The 25,000-nt window shown below is 45.9% G+C and overlaps 2 protein-coding genes across 4 annotated transcripts in view; one reads left to right on the plus strand and one right to left on the minus strand.

The window, feature by feature from the left end:
• LOC143110252 (fibrinogen-like protein 1) overlaps nucleotides 1-1,843 on the plus strand; it is an 8,928-nt gene extending 7,085 nt beyond the window's left edge. Inside the window, exon 6 of the mRNA XM_076273140.1 lies at nucleotides 481-1,843. Coding sequence (XP_076129255.1) covers nucleotides 481-627 — 147 coding nt within the window. The 3' untranslated portion in view covers nucleotides 628-1,843. The remainder of the gene's footprint in view (nucleotides 1-480) is intronic.
• A 2,094-nt stretch (nucleotides 1,844-3,937) lies between these two features.
• Nucleotides 3,938-25,000, minus strand: part of snx9b (sorting nexin 9b) — a 35,898-nt gene continuing 14,835 nt past the window's right edge. For 2 of the 3 annotated variants that reach the window (XM_076273247.1, XM_076273245.1), the window contains 14 exons: nucleotides 24,123-24,249; nucleotides 23,676-23,705; nucleotides 22,720-22,804; nucleotides 21,802-21,927; nucleotides 20,818-20,935; nucleotides 20,235-20,365; nucleotides 18,857-18,963; nucleotides 18,135-18,238; nucleotides 17,084-17,161; nucleotides 16,293-16,369; nucleotides 8,320-8,409; nucleotides 7,240-7,354; nucleotides 6,318-6,409; nucleotides 3,938-6,017 (listed from right to left, as the gene is read on the minus strand). In XM_076273247.1, the coding sequence (XP_076129362.1) occupies nucleotides 5,970-6,017; nucleotides 6,318-6,409; nucleotides 7,240-7,354; nucleotides 8,320-8,409; nucleotides 16,293-16,369; nucleotides 17,084-17,161; nucleotides 18,135-18,238; nucleotides 18,857-18,963; nucleotides 20,235-20,365; nucleotides 20,818-20,935; nucleotides 21,802-21,927; nucleotides 22,720-22,804; nucleotides 23,676-23,705; nucleotides 24,123-24,249 (1,328 nt within the window). In that variant the 3' untranslated portion in view covers nucleotides 3,938-5,969. The remainder of the gene's footprint in view (nucleotides 6,018-6,317; nucleotides 6,410-7,239; nucleotides 7,355-8,319; nucleotides 8,410-16,292; nucleotides 16,370-17,083; nucleotides 17,162-18,134; nucleotides 18,239-18,856; nucleotides 18,964-20,234; nucleotides 20,366-20,817; nucleotides 20,936-21,801; nucleotides 21,928-22,719; nucleotides 22,805-23,675; nucleotides 23,706-24,122; nucleotides 24,250-25,000) is intronic. The other variant, XM_076273246.1, reaches the window with a different exon arrangement.

Consider the following 25,000-nt stretch of genomic DNA (forward strand, 5'->3'; position numbering starts at 1 on the left):
CTGTGTGTGTGTGTGTGTCTGTAATAAGGGATGAATGCTATATCAGTCTGTGTGTGTGTGTGTGTGTGTGTCTGTAATAAGGGATGAATGCTATATCAGTCTGTGTGTGTGTCTGTAATAAGGGATGAATGCTATATCAGTCTGTGTGTGTGTGTGTGTGTGTCTGTAATAAGGGATGAATGCTATATCAGTCTGTGTGTGTGTGTGTGTGTGTGTGTGATAAGGGATGAATGCTATATCAGTCTGTGTGTGTGTGTCTGTAATAAGGGATGAATGCTATATCAGTCTGTGTGTGTGTGTGTGTGTGTGTGTGTCTGTAATAAGGGATGAATGCTATATCAGTCTGTGTGTGTGTGTGTGTGTGTCTGTAATAAGGGATGAATGCTATATCAGTCTGTGTGTGTTTGGACAGGGCGGCGGTACTCTTCTAAAGCGTGTGTGTGTGTGTGTGTGTGTGTGTGTGTGTTTGTGTTTGTACAGGGAGGGCGGTACTCTCCTAAAGCGAAGAACCCACTGGGTCCAGACGGGATCGTGTGGTTCACCTGGAAGGACTCGGACTACTACTCCCTCCGCAGGGTCAGCATGATGATCCGCCCACGGACCTTCAGACCGCACCTGTCCCCCTGACCACACACACAGACCTCACCTGTCCCCCTGACCACACACACAGACTGCACCTGACCACCTGACAACACACACACCTGTCCCCCTGACCACACACACCGACTGCACCTGTCCCCCTGACCACACACACAGACTGCACCTGACCACCTGACAAGAGAACACCTTCAGACCGCACCTGACCACACACACAGACTGCACCTGACCATACACACCGACCTCACCTGTCCCCCTGACCACACACACCGACTGCACCTGACCACCTGACAAGAGAGCACCTTCAGACTGCACCTGACCATACACACCGACCACATCTGTCCCCCTGACTACACACACCGACTGCACCTGACCACCTGACAAGAGAGCACCTTCAGACCGCACCTGACCATACACACCTGACCACCTGATAGAGAACACCTTCAGACTGCACCTGTCCACACACGCGACCGCACCTGACCACCTGATAGAGAACACCTTCAGACTGCACCTGACCACACACACCGACCGCACCTGACCATACACACCGACCACACCTGACCACCTGATAGAGAACTTCAGACTCCACCTGACCACACACAACGACTGCACCTGACCACACACACCGACCACACCTGACCACCTGATAGAGAACACCTTCAGACTGCACCTGACCACACACAACGACCGCACCTGACCACCTGATAGAGAACACCTTCAGACTGCACCTGACCACACACCAACCACACGACAGAGAGCACCTTCAGACTGCACCTGACCATACACACCGACCACACCTGACCACCTGACAGAAAGCACCTTCAGACTGCACCTGACCATACACACCGACCGCACCTTACCACCTGACAGAGAGCACCTTCAGACTGCACCTGACCACATCCCATTCCAGCCCTATGTCCATGTGCTGTGCCACACACACACTATTGGACTACTTTTAAGAAGCGCACACACACGGAATGCTGAAAAAAGTGTGCACGTACACACACACACACTCTTGGACTACTTTAAAGAAGCACACACACATGGAATACTGTAAAGAAAGTGTGCACACACACACACACTTGGACTACTGTACAGAAGTACATACACAAACAGACAACTGAACCAAAGTGCACACACTTGGACTACTGTACAGAAGTACATACACAAACAGACAACTGAACCAAAGTGCACACACTTTCACACACACACACACTCACAATCACATATGGACTACCATACAGAAATTCACACACACACTCGACGTACTGTATAAAAATGCACACTGGAGGATCTAAAGGCCGGCCCAGACCCTGACCAGAACCAAGCTGACCTGGTGTGGATCTGTTCTAGAGTGGGTCCTGGTTAGGTTCCGGTTTGTTCTAGATCGGATGCTGGTTGAAGTCCGATCTATTCTAGAGTGGGTCCTGATTAGGTTCCTGTCTGTTCTAGAGTGGGTCCTGATTAGGTTCCTGTCTGTTCTAGAGTGGGTCCTGATTTAGGTCCGGTTCACGCTCCTCTGACAGACTCCATCATCAAAGCCGCCAGGTATGACCCAACCATATTCTCATGTACTGTGCCACACACACACACACTCACACACACACACGTACACACACACAGCCTTCTGCTCAGACACACACTCCAGGGGATTAAGAGACAGGATTCCTTGGAACTCCACGAAGAGCGCTCTTGTGGCAGAACCAATCCTATAGGTCATGGAACATGACGTATTAAGAGTGAGTTTGACATGTACAGTGAGTAGTGTACAGTATGTCTGTGGGTGTTAATGTTGTTGTTGTTAAGGTCTTCTGATTACTGTAACTACGAGCAGCAATGTAAGCCAGGTTGTGTTTGTAACCCAGGCTACGCTATGCTAGGCTAGGCTATGCTACTGGGTTGTGTTTGTGACCCAGGCTACGCTATGCTAGGCTAGGCTAGGCTATGCTACTGGGTTGTGTTTGTGACCCAGGCTACGCTATGCTAGGCTAGGCTATGCTACGCTACTGGGTTGTGTTTGTGACCCAGGCTACGCTATGCTAGGCTAGGCTATGCTACTGGGTTGTGTTTGCGACCCAGGCTACGCTAGGCTAGGCTATGCTATGCTACTGGGTTGTGTTTGTGACCCAGGCTACGCTACACTACTGGGTTCTTTGGGACAGAAGTTTTTAAAATAAAAGTTGATTCGAGATGGCATGCAGAATCTTCTTGAGGTTGTCACACATGCACAAACATACACATGTTCTGTCTCTCTTAAGACACACACACACACACACACTCTTATAAGCCTGCAGAACAGAGTGTGCTTTGTCATAGCACTCATTCTCATGCCTGAACTGTTCAGCACAGCTGTCACCAGGAAGAAGAGACTCACTGTGGATTTAACCCCCTACACACACACACACACCACAAATAACTCCCTACACACACACACACACACACCACAAATGACCCCCCTACACACACACACACACCACAAATAACTCCCTACACACATACACACCACAAATAACTCCCTACACACATACACACCACAAATAACCCCCTACACACACACACACACACACACACCACAAATAACCCCCTACACACACACACCACAAATAACCCCCCCCCCACAAATACCCCCCTACACACACACCACAAATAACCCCCTACACACACACACCACAAATACCCCCCTACACACACACACCACAAATAACCCCCTACACACACACACCACAAATACCCCCCTACACACACACACACACACACCACAAATACCCCCCTACACACACACCACAAATAACCCCCTACACACACACACACCACAAATAACCGCCTACACACACACACCACAAATACCCCCCCACACACCCCACAAATACCCCCCCACACACCCCACAAATAACCCCCTACACACACAACAAATACCCCCCTACACACACACCACAAATAACCCCCTACACACACACACCACAAATACACCCCTACACACACACACCACAAATACCCCCCTACACACACCACAAATAACCCCCTACACACACACACACCACAAATACCCCCCCCCACACACACACACACCACAAATACCCCCCTACACACACACACCACAAATACCCCCCTACACACACACCACAAATAACCCCCTACACACACACACACACCACAAATAACCGCCTACACACACACACCACAAATAACCCCCATGCACACACACACCACAAATACGCTCATTCTAACAAAACACACACACCCATACAGATATAAACACACACACACCCATACAGATATAAACACACACAATATTTGCATACACACACCACACTCACACAAGAAACATAACCAGAAAGAATGTTTTACAAATCAGAGTTTATTAAATCATTGCAATTTTCTCTTGTGTCCATATTTGTCATCTGGTATGTAAATATTAACTATACATAAAATATGATATCAACGACTGAAGCACATGCACCGGGTGAAGAGGAGCTATATTTATAAACGGGATGCATCCTCATATGGGGACCAGAAGACAAGCGGAAGAAGAGGGGGATAAAAAAGGTAAGAAAGAAAGGATGTGCATAGAGAGAGAGAGAGAGAAATGATTTGGCACTCCTTGTTCCACTCTGGGAAAACACATGGCTGCCATTTACAATGTATAGACCAAACAAAACAAAATAACACTAAACAAAAACAACATTATACAAAACAAAATAACACTAAACAAAAACAACACTACAAAACAAAACAACACTAAACAAAATGAAACCAAACAAAAGGACCAGCCCCCTGCAGTGTGGCGTCTGTGTTGAATTTCATACTCTGATCATTTGTGTGTGTGTGTGTTGCATTTCATACTCTGTGTTCATATGTGTGTGTGTGTGTCAGTATTGGTATGGCTGTGCATGGACAGAAACGCTTAATTAAAGTGTTTTAATTAAATTAAAAAGAAGAAGCATTAAAGTGCGGCGGTGAAAGCATCAGCAAAGGCACTGAGTGAGAGGTCTCAGCCTCCACACACACACACACACACACACACACACACACTTCCTTAGTCTCAGTAGGACCACCCATCTGAGAGTCTCATTGGCTGAGCGTAAACCAGAGCAGGGGATTGGCTAGCGCAGGTCCTGGATCTAAAGGGTGTGGCATCATCTCATCATCTGAGGGTGAAAGAGAAGACGAGGTGATTGGCTAGCTCTGGTTTGAGTGGGCGGGCAGCAGGTGATTGGCTAGCTCTGGTTTGAGTGGCCGGGCAGCAGGTGATTGGCTAGCTCTGGTTTGGCTGGTTTGAGTGGGTGCCTTGGCCTGAATCACACCATACCGTTCCCTCTAACAGAGCCATGGCCGCAAGCTACTGCAGGAGAGTGACCACAGGTGACCACAGCGCCCCTGAACAGATCCTGAGTGAGTGCCGCTGGCTTCAGGGGGACTCCGATGCTAACTGTGATGCTAACTCTGATGCTAACTGTGACGCTAACTCTGATGCTAAGGCTCATTGGCTTATTGGCTTGTGGTCCTGCAGTAGCTACTTTCATTGGTCACTGCGCGCGCTTTTTTATACACACACACACACACACACACACACACACACACACTATCCACTCACTCACGGCATCCTAAGAGTCAAGGGTCAGTGTGTGTGTGTGTGTGTGTGTGTGTGTGTGTGTGTGTGTGTGTGTGTGTGTAAAAAAACCTGATTTGGCGCCACTGAGAGATGCAGATGGAAGAGAGCAGAGAAAGAGTGAAAGAAAGGAGAGAGAGAGAGAGAGAGAGAGAGATGAAGAGACGTGTTTAGTGCTGTGGAGAGACAGAGAGAGAGAGAGACGTGTTTAGTGCTGTGGAGAGACAGAGAGAGGGAGAGACGTGTTTAGTGCTGTGGAGAGACAGAGAGAGAGAGAGAGAGAGAGAGGGATGAAGAGACGTGTTTAGTGCTGTGGAGAGACAGAGAGAGAGAGAGACGTGTTTAGTGCTGTGGAGAGACAGAGAGAGGGAGAGACGTGTTTAGTGCTGTGGAGAGACAGAGAGAGAGAGAGAGAGAGAGAGGGATGAAGAGACGTGTTTAGTGCTGTGGAGAGACAGAGAGAGAGAGAGACGTGTTTAGTGCTGTGGAGAGACAGAGAGAGGGAGAGACGTGTTTAGTGCTGTGGAGAGACAGAGAGAGAGAGAGAGAGAGAGAGGGATGAAGAGACGTGTTTAGTGCTGTGGAGAGACAGAGAGAGGGAGAGACGTGTTTAGTGCTGTGGAGAGACAGAGAGAGGGAGAGACGTGTTTAGTGCTGTGGAGAGACAGAGAGAGGGATGAAGAGACGTGTTTAGTGCTGTGGAGAGACAGAGAGAGGGAGAGACGTGTTTAGTGCTGTGGTCGGTTGGCTTCAGTGATCTCTCTCACATGGCGCTGAACTGGCTGTGTGCAAGCTTCAGCTTCTCGGCGATCTAAAGGACGAGACGAGCTTGTGTGAGATGAGGAGAGACGGACCACAATCCTCTCAACACACAACTAAAAACAACCATGCCAGACACACACACGAAACTAAAATATGTCTAAGGAACATTTTTAGCTGCTAAATATTTTGATAGTCGCACACACTACAGTATGCAGATTAGCTCATGATGTCTAAAAGCAAGTTTCACACGTCCGAATCACAGGATCACAGGTGTGAATAACTGATCTAGTCTGGCCACTGGCCGTGACAGGCTGATGTAGGATGCCAATCGGTAATGTTATGATCTTACCGTTTCATAGAACTTCACCTGCTCCTCCAGGTACAACCTCATCACACGGTTGTAGTCATAGATACGGTTGCTGTGGAAATGATTCATCTCAGCTGTGAAGAGGAACAGTGTGAGAATTTAGAGGGAAGCCTGAATGATTGGCGTCTAGACTTCAGCGTTTCTACGGCACATTATAAGAGCCGTCTAGACTTCAGCGCTTCTACGGCACATTATAAGAGCCGTCTAGACTTCAGCGTTTCTTCTTTTCAGGGAGAGGATTATGTAAATCATATCATAATGCAGAAAAATAGAACAGTGACCTTTTTACCAGCTAGGCAGAGATTTACTGACCTGTTTGTAAACAGGTTTTAAAAGACCACTGTTCACAGAAATGCACATTTCAAGCCTCAATCATTCAGTCATAGGTCCAGAATCTACGTTCAGAGTACTTCCTGCTCCCAAATGACACAAGCACCCTCCCACCCCCACCTATGGAGATCATACCGTGTGTGAATGAGGTACGATATGGTGCCAACTAGGATGTCAAACTTACACCTGGTGCTCTCTTGTAAAACATGTACCTTGTAAAACTAGAATCTTAAAATGTCTCCAGAATGTAAAAGTTGCACTTTGTACCTTGTGATGTGAAAGCTCGTAATGCGCATGACATCGTGCTCAGTAGCTATTACCTTTGTAATGCGTATGACATAATGCATACAGTGGCTGTTAGCCTCATACCTTGTAATGCGTATGACATGGTTCTCATCAACTATTAGCCTCATACCTTGTAAGGGGTATGACATGGTTCTCAACAACTATCAGTGTATAGAGTAGCTGTTAGCCTCGTACCTTGTAATGCGTATGACAGTGTATAGAGTAGCTGTTAGCGTCGTGTAAAGAGTAGCTGTTCGCCCCGTGTATAGAGTAGTTGTTCGCCTCGTACCTTGTAATGCGTATGACATGGTGCTTGCTCTCTTGGCCATGGTGATCTTGTCGCCAGGTGTGATTTTACTGGTGGCCACCAGTTTGTCCCCTTCTTTCACCTTCTCTATGGCAGACTGAGAAACAGACGAGTGGCCACAGGTTTAACACCACTCACAAGACATCACAGGTTTAACACCACTCACAAGGAGAACATCACAGGTTTAACACCACTCACAAGGAGAACATCACAGGTTTAACACCACTCACAAGACATCACAGGTTTAACACCACTCACAAGGAGAACATCACAGGTTTAACACACTCACACGGAGAACATCACAGGTTTAACACACTCACAAGACATCACAGGTTTAACACCACTCACAAGGAGAACATCACAGGTTTAACACCACTCGCAAGACATCACAGGTTTAACACCACTCACAAGACATCACAGGTTTAACACCACTCACAAGACATCACAGGTTTAACACCACTCACAAGACATCACAGGTTTAACACCACTCACAAGGAGAACATCACAGGTTTAACACCACTCACACGGAGAACATCACAGGTTTAACACACTCACATGGAGAACTGAGAGCGTACTGTACTATCTAGCAAGTGGTCTGTTTTTTCATTGTCTTTGTACTTGTACTCTGCACAATGAAAATACAGTTGAATCTAATCTAATCTAATCTAAAGGAACATGCCAACTTTTTGGGAAAGCTTATTTGCTAGCTTCCTTTTAGCTATAGGCTCGCTAGTAATAGGCTAACTGGTTTAACCCACTTCCAGTGAATCGTGCTAAGCTAGGCTAACTGTGTCAGACTAGGATGTTGCATTGCACAGAGCCTCTTTTCTAATTCTGGGGTAGACAGCAAATAAGCTTGGAGTGTTTCCTCAAGTACTTCAGACAAGTTCTGACACCAGGGCCCGAAGTTGGAGTTGGACTCAGTGCTTCTGTAGGTGTAGCATTCTTCCATGATGAGGGTGCACCTTGTCGGCTAGCATTAGGGCCCGCTAAGCATTTCCTGTTTACGGAGTACCTTGTGTCATTTAGGGCCTGCAACCCTATTTCCTGTTTATGGCATACCTTGTGGACTCCGATGGTGTCCGGGAAGCATCCCAGAAGTCCCTTGTACTCGTTGTTGGTCTCCATGAGATAGTGCAGGTCTTTTTTGGGCTGATGGGTGAAAACATAGTGAGGTGAGATCACACCCAACACACACACAGAACTCAAAACTCAAATCACAAGCTACTCAACATAATCATTTAAGAGATTTGTAGAAATGTATGGAAGAGGAAAAACTTCCGCTTTCAAGCAGAATGACAGAATGAGAAAACATCCAGATGAGGGAGCCAAACAGGTCGGCAGCCAAGAAACATCACAAGTGACTAAACCATGGGTATGATTGTCCACACTGTACACTACACAGTATGGCCCATGAGGGAGGCTAATGATGGCTAACAGCATACAGTATGGAGAGGAGGCTAATGATGGCTAACAGCATACAGTATGGAGAGGAGGCTAATGATGGCTAACAGTATACAGTATGGAGAGGAGGCTAATGATGGCTAACAGTATGGCGAGGAGGCTAACAGCACAGTATACAGTATGGAGAGGAGGCTAATGATGGCTAACAGGGTACAGAGAGGAGGCTAATGATGGCTAACAGCACAGTATACAGTATGGGGAGGAGGCTAATGATGGCTAACCGTATACAGTATGGAGAGGAGGCTAATGATGGCTAACCGTATACAGTATGGAGAGGAGGCTAATGAGGTCAATATATAGTATGGAGAGGAGGCTAATGATGGCTAACAGCACATAGTATGGCGGGGAGGCTAATGATGGCTAACAGTACAGTATATAGTATGGGGAGGAGGCTAATGATGGCTAACAGTATATAGTATGGGGAGGAGGCTAATGATGGCTAACAGTATACAGTATGGGGAGGAGGCTAATGATGGCTAACAGTATATAGTATGGCGAGGAGGCTAATGATGGCTAACAGTACAGTATATAGTATGGGGAGGAGGCTAATGATGGCTAACAGTATACAGTATGGGGAGGAGGCTAATGATGGCTAACAGTATATAGTATGGCGAGGAGGCTAATGATGGCTAACAGCACAGTATACAGTATGGAGAGGAGGCTAATGATGGCTCACAGCACAGTATAGAGAGGAGGCTAATGATGGCTAACAGCACAGTATACAGTATGGGGAGGAGGCTAATGATGGCTAACAGCACAGTATATAGTATGGGGAGGAGGCTAATGATGGCTAACAGTATATAGTATGGGGAGGAGGCTAATGATGGCTAACAGTATATAGTATGGGGAGGAGGCTAATGATGGCTAACAGTATATAGTATGGGGAGGAGGCTAATGATGGCTAACAGCACAGTATACAGTATGGAGAGGAGGCTAATGATGGCTCACAGCACAGTATGGAGAGGAGGCTAATGATGGCTTACAGCACAGTATACAGTATGGGGAGGAGGCTAATGATGGCTAACAGTATACAGTATGGAGAGGAGGCTAATGATGGCTAATGATGGCTCACAGCACAGTATGGAGAGGAGGCTAATGATGGCTAACAGCACAGTATGGAGAGGAGGCTAATGATGGCTCACAGCACAGTATAGAGAGGAGGCTAATGATGGCTAATGATGGCTCACAGCACAGTATGGAGAGGAGGCTAATGATGGCTCACAGCACAGTATGGAGAGGAGGCTAATGATGGCTCACAGCACAGTATGGTGAGGAGGCTAATGATGGCTCACAGCACAGTATGGGGAGGAGGCTAATGATGGCTAACAGTATATAGTATGGCGAGGAGGCTAACAGCATAGCACATAGTATGGCGGGGAGGCTAATGATGGCTAACAGTACAGTATATAGTATGGGGAGGAGGCTAATGATGGCTAACAGTATACAGTATGGGGAGGAGGCTAATGATGGCTAACAGTATATAGTATGGCGAGGAGGCTAATGATGGCTAACAGTACAGTATATAGTATGGGGAGGAGGCTAATGATGGCTAACAGTATACAGTATGGGGAGGAGGCTAATGATGGCTAACAGTATATAGTATGGCGAGGAGGCTAATGATGGCTAACAGCACAGTAAACAGTATGGAGAGGAGGCTAATGATGGCTCACAGCACAGTATGGAGAGGAGGCTAATGATGGCTAACAGCACAGTATACAGTATGGGGAGGAGGCTAATGATGGCTAACAGCACAGTATACAGTATGGGGAGGAGGCTAATGATGGCTAACAGTATATAGTATGGCAAGGAGGCTAACAGCACAGTATATAGTATGGGGAGGAGGCTAATGATGGCTAACAGTATATAGTATGGGGAGGAGGCTAATAATGGCTAACAGTATATAGTATGGAGAGGAGGCTAATGATGGCTAACAGTATATAGTATGGGGAGGAGGCTAATAATGGCTAACAGTATATAGTATGGAGAGGAGACTAATGATGGCTAACAGTATACAGTATGGGGAGGAGGCTAATGATGGCTAACAGTATATAGTATGGCGAGGAGGCTAATGATGGCTAACAGCACAGTATACAGTATGGAGAGGAGGCTAATGATGGCTAATGATGGCTCACAGCACAGTATGGAGAGGAGGCTAATGATGGCTTACAGCACAGTATATAGTATGGGGAGGAGGCTAATGATGGCTAACAGTATACAGTATGGAGAGGAGGCTAATGATGGCTAATGATGGCTCACAGCACAGTATGGAGAGGAGGCTAATGACGGCTAACAGCACAGTATGGAGAGGAGGCTAATGATGGCTCACAGCACAGTATGGAGAGGAGGCTAATGATGGCTCACAGCACAGTATGGTGAGGAGGTTAATGATGGCTCACAGCACAGTATGGGGAGGAGGCTAATGATGGCTAACAGTACAGTATACAGTATGAGGAGGAGGCTAATGATGGCTAACAGTATATAGTATGGCGAGGAGGCTAACAGCACAGTATATAGTATGGGGAGGAGGCTAATGATGGCTAACAGTATATAGTATGGGGAGGAGGCTAATAATGGCTAACAGTATATAGTATGGAGAGGAGGCTAATAATGGCTAACAGTATATAGTATGGAGGAGGCTAATGATGGCTAACAGTATACAGTATGGGGAGGAGGCTAATGATGGCTAACAGTATATAGTATGGCGAGGAGGCTAATGATGGCTAACAGCACAGTATACAGTATGGAGAGGAGGCTAATGATGGCTCACAGCACAGTATGGAGAGGAGGCTAATGATGGCTAACAGCACAGTATACAGTATGGAGAGGAGGCTAATGATGGCTAACAGTATACAGTATGGAGAGGAGGCTAATGATGGCTCACAGCACAGTATGGAGAGGAGGCTAATGATGGCTAACAGCACAGTATGGAGAGGAGGCTAATGATGGCTCACAGCACAGTATGGAGAGGAGGCTAATGATGGCTCACAGCACAGTATGGAGAGGAGGCTAATGATGGCTAACAGTATATAGTATGGGGAGGAGGCTAATAATGGCTAACAGTATATAGTATGGAGAGGAGGCTAATGATGGCTAACAGTATACAGTATGGGGAGGGGGCTAATGATGGCTAACAGTATTCAGTATGGAGAGGAGGCTAATGATGGCTAACAGTATATAGTATGGCGAGGAGGCTAATGATGGCTAATGATGGCTCACAGCACAGTATGGAGAGGAGGCTAATGATGGCTAACAGCACAGTATGGAGAGGAGGCTAATGATGGCTCACAGCACAGTATGGAGAGGAGGCTAATGATGGCTAATGATGGCTCACAGCACAGTATGGAGAGGAGGCTAATGATGGCTAACAGTATACAGTATGGGGAGGGGGCTAATGATGGCTAACAGTATTCAGTATGGAGAGGAGGCTAATGATAGCTAACAGTATATAGTATGGCGAGGACGCTAATGATGGCTAACAGCACAGTATATAGTATGGGGAGGAGGCTAATGATGGCTAACAGTATACAGTATGGAGAGGAGGCTAATGATGGCTCACAGCACAGTATGGAGAGGAGGCTAATGATGGCTAACAGTATACAGTATGGGGAGGAGGCTAATGATGGCTAACAGTATACAGTATGGAGAGGAGGCTAATGATGGCTAATGATGGCTCACAGCACAGTATGGAGAGGAGGCTAATGATGGCTAACAGCACAGTATGGAGAGGAGGCTAATGATGGCTCACAGCACAGTATGGAGAGGAGGCTAATGATGGCTAATGATGGCTCACAGCACAGTATGGAGAGGAGGCTAATGATGACTAACAGCACAGTATGGAGAGGAGGCTAATGATGGCTCACAGCATAATGATGGCTAACAGTATACAGTATGGGGAGGAGGCTAATGATGGCTAACAGTATACAGTATGGAGAGGAGGCTAATGATGGCTAACAGTATACAGTATGGGGAGGAGGCTAATGATGGCTAACAGTATTCAGTATGGAGAGGAGGCTAATGATGGCTAACAGCACAGTATACAGTATGGGGAGGAGGCTAATGATGGCTAACAGCACAGTATGGGGAGGAGGCTAATGATGGCTAACAGCACAGTATGGAGAGGAGGCTAATGATGGCTAACAGTATGGAGGAGGCTAATGATGGCTAACAGTATTCAGTATGGGGAGGAGGCTAATGATGGCTAACAGTATGGGGAGGAGGCTAACGATGGCTAACAGTATTCAGTATGGGGAGGAGGCTAATGATGGCTAATGAAGTCAGTAATAGAGTTGGAACATGAGTCCTCTGCAGAGGGGGAGGGGGGTATCTGACTTACTGCCTGAGCACTGGCTGCCCAGGCCCAATTCTACAGTTCTATATATTTATGTACAACTATGCATCTATGTGCAATCCAGCATGGTGAAACTATGCTACAGTTCTATATATTTATGTACAACTATGCATCTATGTGCAATCCAGCATGGTGAAACTATGCTACAGTTCTATATATTTATATACAACTCTGCATCTATGTGCAATCCAGCATGGTGAAACTATGCTACAGTTCTATATATTTATATATAACTCTGCATCTATGTGCAATCCAGCATGGTAAAACTATGCTACAGTTCTATATATTTATATACAACTCTGCATCTATGTGCAATTCAGCATGGTGAAACTATGCTACAGTTCTATATATTTATATACAACTCTGCATCTATGTGCAATTCAGCATGGTGAAACTATGCTACAGTTCTATATATGTATATACAACTCTGCATCTATGTGCAATTCAGCATGGTGAAACTATGCTACAGTTCTATATATTTAAATACAACTCTGCATCTATGTGCAATTCAGCATGGTGAAACTACGCTACAGTTCTATATATTTATATACAACTCTGCATCTATGTGCAATTCAGCATGGTGAAACTACGCTACAGTTCTATATATTTATGTACAACTCTGCATCTATGTGCAATCCAGCATGGTGAAACTATGCTACAGACGACAGCTCATAAAGCTAAATGAGCTTGATATCGAGTCATCGGTCATGTCTGATATCTAATAATGGGGAAAGACAACTCACATCACCTTTGGTAAAGTGTAGACATTAAGGGACCTCATTTGAAAGATGGGCAAAGTGCTAAGTCTCAATCTAACTCTTAGTCTAAATTAATAATTAGGCAAAATCAATTTCCTCATTTAAAACCATGGGCAAGACCTTAAGTGTAAATATTGATGAGTCAGCTCAATGCGCCCACATGCCACAGGATAGCTCCAGTTCACGCACGAGAACCTGTTGATAGACTTTGCACTTTGCCCACCATTGAAAGTAGGGCCCCGCATCTCAGCCACAGTCCAGCCACATCATGTGTTTAGATATTGCTACTGTAAATGCTTACCAGGACCATGCTCCTCTAGGGAACTGCTTAAACACCAAACAGAGCAGTAATACAAGGCGTTATTATGTGCTAGTAGAGCTTAATACCACTGTTTGAGAGAGAGTTATCACAAGTGTTGTCTGAGATTGTTATTATGTGCTACAGTATTACAGCTTAATACCACTGTTTGAGAGAGAGTGATCACAAGTGTTGTCTGAGATTGTTATTATGTGCTACAGTATTATAGCTTAATACCACTGTTTGAGAGAGAGTGATCACAAGTTATCGATGGTTGTGTTGTCTGAGATTGTTATTATGTGCTATTAAGTATATATACTCTTTTGATCCCGTGAGGGAAATTTGGTCTCTCCATTTATCCCAATCCATGAATTAGTGAAACACATTCAGCACACAGTGAGCACACAGTGAGGTGAAGCACACACAAATCCCGGTGTAGTGAGCTGCCTGCAACAACAGCGGCGCTCGGGGAGCAGTGAGGGGTTGGGTGCCTTGCTCTAGGGCACTTCAGCCGTGCCTACAGTTACAAGTCTGAAGCTCTAACCAGTAGGCCAAGGCTGCCCCAAACATTACATTACAGCTTAATACCACTGTTTGTTAGAGAGTTATAACAAGTAATCAATGGCTGTGTTGTCACATCGATAGTAGTGTTAAAAGAGAATAATACCCTCTGAGCCTAACATGGCTGCCTCATTAGATAGATGAGATAGATAGATAGATAGATAGATAGATACTTTATTGATCCCCAAGGGGAAATTCAAGATAGGAGTGTTAAAAGAGAATAACACCCTCTGAGCCTAACATTACCACCTCACAGGGCTGCCTCATTACACCCTCTGAGCCTAACATTACCATCTCCATGAATAATTCCTTCAGGACAAATAAAGTAAATGAACCATCACTTGGGTCTTTGCTCAGCAAAAAAAAGGTCTCTCAGTACTCAACAAAACCATGCTCCAAAATAGAGGACGTGTTATGACATCCTCCTCCTGCCTAGTGGGTGCAGAGTTTCCGCTAGAAAAAAAATGGAGGTTTCGTTTTCCGGACATTTTGATGATATGCCGGTCAAATATCCTATTATCCCTTCTTAATTAGTCAAATTGAGGAAAACTGGAGACAGGCTATGTAGCTTAAAGAATGACATAATCAGGCTGTATAGAATGCAACATGTTCATTAGCCTAACTTAAACATGCCTAACAAGATCTATCCTGTATTTTTTATGGACAGCAAGAGTCCGCTTCGTTCATTGTTTTAAAAAGGCTACGTTGTTTGTTGCTGCTACCCACATTATCTCCAGTGGTGACTGTTTAACTTACACAGATGCGCACACACAAGAATGAGCGCTCACACCACTACCCCCTAATGCTATGCCTCTTTATTTGATAACAATAAATTAAGAAATGTTTCCTATTCTGGGAAATGTTTAGTTTCTTTTTCTTTCGGCCGCGGTTCAATGATACCGTTTAATTGTGCCAAAAACTATCCGCGGACCAGTAATCACCTTGTCGAGGAGGCCCTAACCCTGCAGATCATAGACAGAGAACGCATATAGGCCTACTGTATGCTTTGGGTAAAGAACACTTTGCATGTCCAGTGTACACGGAGAATGACAGTGTCTTGGAGCAGCCGCACCCCCCGCAACTCCACTTCCAATGTCACTGATTCCGACAGATACGCCCGACACTTCTGCTTTTTATCTGGTGGTGGTAGAGTTGACCGGACATCTGAGGCTTCAGACGTTACCAATTTATCATCATCCATCGCGTCTGGCCTCTGAAAAGGCTAGTCTGCCTGGGCCTGGCCATGTTTGAACCGCCTCACTCATTTGTTCGTTGTTTAACATGGACGTTTTAAGCCGCGTGCGCTTCCTATTTGAAATGCAGCATAGGCTATGCGTGTTGTTTAATAGCTTACTTTTCAAACGGTAGAGCCTGGTCATTTAAAAACATAGACAGAGGACGTATAATATAGGCTTACATATTAAGGCTTATTCTCAAATTCAGATTGCGTTAGGGGACGGGATTATTAGCCAATTTCAATCGGACAATTTGACCGGAGAGATTTAATTTTGTCGGACATTTCATTTTTTTTCCGGCCAATGTCCGGTAATTACCGGACAACGGAAACCCTGAGTGGGCGCTACAGTTTGGGAGTCCTGTGTCCTACCTGCTCGGCCACCATCAGAGCGATATCCTCATAGGTCTTCCCTGCTTGTGTCAGCGCATCAGTCAGAGTGGCCTCCCCTAAGCACAGGAAGGTAAGCACATGAACTAACACACAAAATACCACCTTAAATACCACCTTAACCTGAGCACTGTGTAGTCTAACACACAAAATACCACCTTAACCTGAGCACTGTGTAGTCTAACACACAAAATACCACCTTAACCTGAGCACTGTGTAGTCTAACACACAAAATACCACCTTAACCTGAGCACTGTGTAGTCTAACAGCATGGGTGTGAGTGTGTGGTGTAGTATATATGAGGGTGTATGTATGTGTGTGTGTGTGTGTGTGTGTGTGTGGTGTAGTATATATGAGGGTGTATGTGTCAGTGTAGTGTATTATATATGAGGGTGTGTGTGTGTGTGTGTGTGTGTGTGTGTGTGGTGTAGTATATATGAGGGTGTATGTATGTGTGTGTGTGTGTGTGTGTGTGTGGTGTAGTATATATGAGGGTGTATGTGTCAGTGTAGTGTATTATATATGAGGGTGTGTGTGTGTGTGTGTGTGTGTGTGTGGTGTAGTATATATGAGGGTGTATGTGTCAGTGTAGTGTATTATATATGAGGGTGTGTGTGTGTGTGTGTGTGTGTGGTGTAGTACCTGAACACTGTGTAGTCTAACAGCATGGGTGTGAGAGGTTGTGTGGGGTGTGAGGATGTCGTGTAACTATGTGTGAGGGTGTGTGTGTGTGCAGGTGTGTGGTTTAGTATATATGAGTGTGTGTGAGTTACCTTCATATCCACTGCTGTTGAAGACTGATGAGAGGTTCTGGAAGGCCTTTCCAATCCGCTGGTACTCTTTAGGCAGGGCTGGAAAAGTAACAGAACCAAAGCTAATCAAACACACACACACACACACACACACACACACACACACACACACACACACACAAAGATACTCTGTTTCCTGCACCCATTTGAGACTGAATCGGCTGGCTGGTGTGGCTTACTACACTGCTGTCAGTACTGCTGGAGTTATCAGAGCTGTTCTTATTACACTGCTCTTATTACACTGTTGTCAGTACTGCTGGAGTTATCAGAGCTGTTCTTATTACACTGCTCTTATTACACTGTTGTCAGTACTGCTGGAGTTATCAGAGCTGTTCTTACTACACTGCTGTCAGTACTGCTGGAGTTATCAGAGCTGTTCTTATTACACTGCTGTCAGTAGTGCTGGAGTTATCAGAGCTGTTCTTATTACACTGCTGAGTTATCAGAGCTGTTCTTATTACACTGCTGGAGTTATCAGAGCTGTTCTTATTACACTGCTGGAGTTATCAGAGCTGTTCTTATTACACTGCTGAGTTATCAGAGCTGTTCTTATTACACTGCTGAGTTATCAGAGCTGTTCTTATTACACTGCTGGAGTTATTAGAAATGTTCTTATTACACTGCTGAGTTATCAGAGCTGTTCTTATTACACTGCTGGAGTTATCAGAGCTGTTCTTATTACACTGCTGTCAGTACTGCTGGAGTTATCAGAGCTGTTCTAATTACACTGCTGGAGTTATCAGAGCTGTTCTTATTACACTGCTGAGTTATCAGAGCTGTTCTAATTACACTGCTGAGTTATTAGAAATGTTCTTATTACACTGCTGGAGTTATTAGAAATGTTCTTATTACACTGCTGGAGTTATCAGAGCTGTTCTTATTACACTGCTGAGTTATTAGAGCTGTTCTTATTACACTGCTGGAGTTATGAGAAATGTTCTAATACTGCTTTACTTGTCTTGCACGTTGTTTGTTGTTTGTTGAGATGTTTGTTTGTTTGTTGTTTACTCACGTCCTGTACATCTCTTCCAGTGCTCCTGTCCAACTGTCAGTAGGTCTTTCACACCATCATCCATCGCCCTAGTAAACCTGCTAAACTGCTCACACTTATGTTCTCTACACACACACACACACACACACAGACACACAGTCAGAAGAGCCTTCCTTCAATTGGCCATCCATCACTTTAGTAAACCTATTAAACTGCTCACAAACTGCAAACATGTTTGACATACACATGCACACACATGCACACACACACAGTCAGTAGGTCCCACTGACAGCTCTGTCACTCAAAGGAAGAGGGAAGAGGGAATGCTATATGCTATATGCTCACTTTGTTCTGCACCTGACCTGGCCTGAAATACAGCAGTACTGTCACTCACACATCAATAACAACCACTCTAGCAGTACTGTCACTCACACATCAATAACAACCACTCTAGCAGTACTGTCACTCACACATCAATAGGGTCCAGATCAGGCAGTACTGTCACTCACACATCAATAGGGTCCAGATCAGGCAGTACTGTCACTCACACATCAATAGGGTCCAGATCAGGCAGTACTGTCACTCACACATCAATAGGGTCCAGATCGGGCAGTACTGTCACTCACACATCAATAGGGTCCAGATCAGGCAGTACTGTCACTCACACATCAATAGGGTCCAGATCAGGCAGTACTGTCACTCACACATCAATAGGGTCCAGATCAGGCAGTACTGTCACTCACACATCAATAGGGTCCAGATCAGGCAGGCCCTCGGGGTCGATGGTGGAGAAGATCATGGCGCCCACCGCCTCGTCCTTCTCTGCTTTCCTCTTCCCCGTCTTCCAGTCCTGTTGGGAGAGGTCGTCACACTATTAATACAACACCAATGGCCAGTGATAGCATAATGGCTAAGGAGCTGGGCTAGCATGCAGTAGTAGTGTAGCGGTTAAGGAGCTGGGCTAGCATGCAGTAGTGTGGTAGCGTAGTGGATAAGGAGCTGGACTAGCATGCAGTAGTAGTGTAGCGGTTAAGGAGCTGGACTAGCATGCAGTAGTGTGGTAGCGTAGTGGATAAGGAGCTGGACTAGCATGCAGTAGTAGTGTAGCGGTTAAGGAGCTGGACTAGCATGCAGTAGTGTGGTAGCGTAGTGGATAAGGAGCTGGGCTAGCATGCAGTAGTAGTGTAGCGGTTAAGGAGCTGGGCTAGCATGCAGTAGTGTGGTAGCGTAGTGGATAAGGAGCTGGGCTAGCATGCAGTAGTGTGGTAGCGTAGTGGATAAAGAGCTGGGCTAGCATGCAGTAGTAGCGTAGTGGTTAAGGAGCTGGGCTAGCATGCAGTAGTGTGGTAGCGTAGTGGATAAGGAGCTGGGCTAGCATGCAGTAGTGTGGTAGCGTAGTGGATAAAGAGCTGGGCTAGCATGCAGTAGTAGTGTAGTGGTTAAGGAGCTGGGCTAGCATGCAGTAGTAGTGTAGCGGTTAAGGAGCTGGGCTAGCATGCAGTAGTGTGGTAGTGTAGTGGCTAAGGAGCTGGGCTAGCATGCAGTAGTAGTGTAGTGGTTAAGGAGCTGGGCTAGCATGCAGTAGTGTGGTAGCGTAGTGGATAAGGAGCTGGGCTAGCATGCAGTAGTAGTGTAGTGGTTAAGGAGCTGGGCTAGCATGCAGTAGTAGTGTAGTGGTTAAGGAGCTGGGCTAGCATGCAGTAGTGTGGTAGCGTAGTGGATAAGGAGCTGGGCTAGCATGCAGTAGTGTGGTAGCGTAGTGGATAAGGAGCTGGGCTAGCATGCAGTAGTGTGGTAGCGTAGTGGTTAAGGAGCTGGGCTAGCATGCAGTAGTAGTGTAGTGGTTAAGGAGCTGGGCTAGCATGCAGTAGTGTGGTAGCGTAGTGGATAAGGAGCTGGGCTAGCATGCAGTAGTGTGGTAGCGTAGTGGTTAAGGAGCTGGGCTAGCATGCAGTAGTGTGGTAGCGTAGTGGATAAGGAGCTGGGCTAGCATGCAGTAGCTAGAAAAGTTGTGGCTTCAGTTCCCTGCTGCCACTGTCGTGGCCTTGAGCAAGACACTTAACCCCTAGTTTCTTTGGGGAGACTGGCCCTGGTAATAATTGACATAATAAGTAAGGGTACCTTCTCGTCCTTGTAGGACAGGAAGAGCTGGAAGACCTCGCTGGTGGCGATGACGGGGTGTCGGCACATGCGCGTCATCCAGCCCTGGAGCCTCTCCATCCGCATCTTAATAAACTCCTCCTCAAAACGCCCTACGAGAGGGGGATGGAGGGAGAGAGAGAAGGGGAGAGAGGGAGAGAGAGAGGGAAGGGGAGAGATGGAGAGAGAGAGGGAAGGAGAGAAGTGGAGAGAGAGAGAGAGAAGGAGAGAGAGGGAAGGAGAGAAGTGGACAGAGAGAGAGAGAGAGAGAAGGGGAGAGATGGAGAGAGAGAGGGAAGGAGAGAAGTGGAGAGAGAGAGAGAGAGAAGGGGAGAGAGGGAGAGAGAGAGGGAAGGAGAGAAGTGGAGAGAGAGAGAGAGAGAGAGAGAGAAGGGGAGAGACGGTGGGAGAGAGGGAGGGAGAAAAGGGGAGAGAGAGAGAGAAGGGGGGAGAGAGAGAAGGGGGGGTACAGTAAGAAGTAGGAAGTGTTTTACATGCACCGTGAATAAGAGTGTGTGAGTGTGTCAAGGTGTACTTGTATGCCAGAATGGCAAGCTTACTGTACCTGTCACCTGTTTATCAGGGAGAGATGGGATGGGGACTGCTGAACCAAACTTATCCAGAAGCCTCTCATACAGCCAATCGAAATGCTTGTATCTGTGATTGACAGGTCTGTTGGTGGTCTAGAAACAGGAAGAGAGGTTAGAGCAGGGGTGCTCAAATTCTTCCCCCTCAAAGTCAAGTTCAAGGTCAAGGGTCAGAAATGAATGGGGGTGGAGGGCCGAGGGCCAGAACTAAATGATAGATAGATAGATAGATACTTTATTGATCCCCAAGGGGAAATTCAAGGAATTTGTTGAGAATGTTCAAGTCGTGGACCATTACACTGAAATGTACTGCACATTTGTGCAAAATTAACAGTCTATAAACAATAGACAAATTTTTAAGAAATGTAAAAAAACACCACTTCACCCATAACACTAACACTCTTTACTGTGCTCCTCTTTGTGTGAAATGATATGGCTGTTTTAAGGAGTACAAATATACTGTGTATCTGAAGCAATCAAAATCTTGAAAAAAATATGACAATTCTATGTCTTGGAAGAAAGTTATTTGCATCAATATGAATTAATAATTAATATAGAACATAAAATTGAAACACTCTTCTGAACATTCTTTTTTCTGACAGTTAAATGGGAACCATTTTTTTCTGAAATTAATTGTGCAACACAATGCGTTTCCATACATTTGAAGTTGAACACATATTAAGGAATAATAAAATAAATATTCATACAATATTAATACACATAAGTAATTAACAAAATATGAATACAAATAATTTTGTTTAACAGGTGCAATAATTTAAAATCCCCATGTTATTTTCCCATAAGAAAAATCGCAAGAAACCAGATCTCCTTATATGGGCAAAGATGGTAGCTTTTTTGTAGGCCAACTCTAGAGGTCTATTGGGCAGCCCTGGGTTAGAGGCTCCGCCCTGTCCTACTGAGAGCCTACTGATTGGTCCAAACATCTACAGCGTGGAACTCACATTGGGGGAGACCTGGTACTCGATGTAGCTCTTAAGGCCGTACATCTTGGTGCCTTTCTTAGGGTCCGCAACAACACAGTCCAGCGCAGCCTCGGGGTACGACCAGATGGGACCAACCTCGCCCATCTGCAGTAAGACGGCAAGGAAACACACACACACACACACACACCACTCAGATCAATACACACACCAACATCACAGATTTATGCAAGCCAGATTAGAGCTAATACCAAAGTTGACCAGCAGGGGGACATTACGTCAATACAACAGTAGACCAGCAGGGGGCCTTTACATGTACAGTAGACCAGCAGGGGGTCTTTACATCAACACCACATTAGACCAGCAGGGGGCCTTTACATCAATACCACAGTAGACCAGCAGGGGGAGATTACGTCAGTACCAAAGTAGACCAGCAGGGGGTCTTTACATCAACACCACATTAGACCAGCAGGGGGCCTTTACATCAACACCACAGTAGACCTGCAGGGGGCCTTTACATCAACACCACATTAGACCAGCAGGGGGCCTTTACATCAATACCACAGTAGACCAGCAGGGGGAGATTACGTCAGTACCAAAGTAGACCAGCAGGGGGCCTTTACATGTACAGTAGACCAGCAGGGGGAGATTACGTCAGTACCAAAGTAGACCAGCAGGGGGCCTTTACATGTACAGTAGACCAGCAGGGGGAGATTACGTCAGTACCAAAGTAGACCAGCAGGGGGCCTTTACATGTACAGTAGACCAGCAGGGGGCCTTTACATGTACAGTAGACCAGCAGGGGGAGATTACATGCAGATTCATCAGGTTTGGGCAGTAAGTGAATACGGATGTGAATACGGATGTGAATACGGATGTAGCGCTTATCAAGAGAATGGTGTCAGCGAGGCAGCAGGGTTGGACACGTGGGAAACTTACGTAGATTAGCAGCCTGTCCTTGCCTTTGGGTGCAGGTTTGGAGAGAAGGTACAGCTCAGGGCCAGACTTCGAGAAGCTCGGGAACCTGTTGGAGAACAAGAACCAGACTTAGAGAAGCTGGAGAACCTGTCAGTAAACAAGAACCAGACTTGGAGAGGCTGAGGAACCAGTCAGAATACGAGAACCAGACTTGGAGAGGCTGAGGAACCAGTCAGAATACAAGAACCAGACTTGGAGAGGCTGAGGAACCAGTCAGAATACAAGAACCAGACTAGAGAAGTTGGAGAACCTATCAGAAAACAAGAACCAGACTTGGAGAAGTTATGGAACCTGTTTGAGTACAAGAACCAGACTTAGAGAGGCTGAGGAACCTGCTAGAGAACAATAACCAGACTTAGGGTGTTTTTCGACCAACAGAGAATCTGTTCTTGAACCTTGGTGCCATCTTGTGAACCAGCTCGCATTTCTACCAGTTTTGAACGGAATTAAGGAAGTGTCATCAATGGAGGGTGTTGCATGCAAACAAGAGTCAATGCATGCAACAGGAGATAACAATATGACTTCATTAGCTATGTAATGCTTGATAATTGCAGCCTTGAAATGCTAGTTGCCTAGTTTTGTTTCCTCATGGCAATGGTTGATAGGAAGAGAAAAAACTCTTGCTTTTAGCCTTCTTCTCTTTGAATGGTAGAATGTCACGCTCACTCCGGTTCACAGAAAAAACATTTTTTTTGGTTCCAGCTCTGAACCAAAGTGCCACGTTTTGAACCGTTTTTTTTGCTTGGTGGAAATGCGAACGGGAACAGTACCAATTCTCTGTCGGTGGAAAAGGGTTATAAGAGAAAATAGGGAACCTGCTAGAGAACAAGAACCAAACTTAAAGAAGCTGGAGAACCTGTTAGACAACAGGAATCAGACTAGGAGAGGATGGGGAACCTGGGCATGGCATGGCTTACCAAAGGGTCTGGTTCTTCATAGTTTGCTGTCTGGGTACAGTATGAGTAGAATAGTTATCATCTAAAGTAGAAGGCAAAAGTGCCAGCAGTTTGATGTTGTGGTGCTGCGGTTACACTCAACTCAAAACAACTTCAATTCACATCAAGGGATCAAAATATCACACCCAAAATCTTTGCTGAGAGTGTATTAGGGAAAGCACTGGCAGACATGCTTGCAGAACATCACACACATTCATTTTAAATAAAACATGCTTCTTACAAAAGTGTATTGGGAAAAACTAGCAGACACACAATCATTTAAAATAGATCATATTTTTGAAGAAAAAAGTGTGTGTGTGTGTGTGTGTGTGTGTGTGTGTGGGTGCGTGTGGGTGCGTGTGTGCGCGTGTGTGGGGGGGGGCATTGGCAGACATTAAACTATGCTACTAAACAAATAGAACAACATACTTGATTTTCATGGAGGTTCCAGTGGCCCCTCCTCTGTTGATGGCCCCGCCCTCCCCTCCCTCTGATTCGCCGTAGCCACCTGTCGATTTGTCATCCCACTCATCATCCCACTCGTCATCATCTGCTCCTGGTGGCAGACGGGAACCCAGAGAGGACAAAAAGGACACACCACACAGCAATGAGACGAAGACATCACAGCCTTTGTGACCTTCCAGACTGGTCCACACATGCAGTCATGGTAAGCCTGTGGCAAACCCTCGCTAAACATCCCACCCTCTCCTAGCCGACTGTGCTGATAGCCACAGGAACCTTTTAGCAAGTTCTATTTTATGTAGGTTACACGTTCACAGGTCCTCATAGTAGAAGGGCTTAGAGGGTCTAAATCAGTACCCAAGACTCAAGCAGAGGACCACGAGCACATGGCACAAATCACAACAAACAAACAAACACATCACACTCTTAATGTGCAGCAAAACCACACAATCCTCATGGCCAACCCAGCACCTCAAACCCTAATGGGGTGTGATCTGACGTGATATAAACAGGGTTGAGTAGGGTGGGATCTGATCTCGGTCACTGATGTGATATGAACAGGGTGAGGACTACTCTGAGTAACAGGGTTGAGTGGTGTGTACTCTGATTGACAGGGTTGAGTTGGGTGACGTCTACTCTGAGTAACGGGGTTGAGTCGGGTGACGTCTACTCTGATTAACGTTTTGAGTGGTGTCTACTCTGCGTAACAGGGTTGAGTGGTGTCTACTTTGAGTAACAGGGTTGGGTGACGTCTACTCTGAGTAACAGGGTTGAGTCGGGTGACATCTACTCTGAGTAACAGGGTTGAGTCGGGTGACATCTACTCTGAGTAACAGGGTTGAGTC

Source organism: Alosa pseudoharengus, unplaced genomic scaffold (assembly GCF_046254945.1).
Source record: "Alosa pseudoharengus isolate Yale_2024_CS ecotype anadromous, Long Island Sound unplaced genomic scaffold, YU_APseudo_1.1 YU_APseudo_1.1_scf_7, whole genome shotgun sequence".
NCBI classification, from domain to species: domain Eukaryota; kingdom Metazoa; phylum Chordata; class Actinopteri; order Clupeiformes; family Clupeidae; genus Alosa; species Alosa pseudoharengus.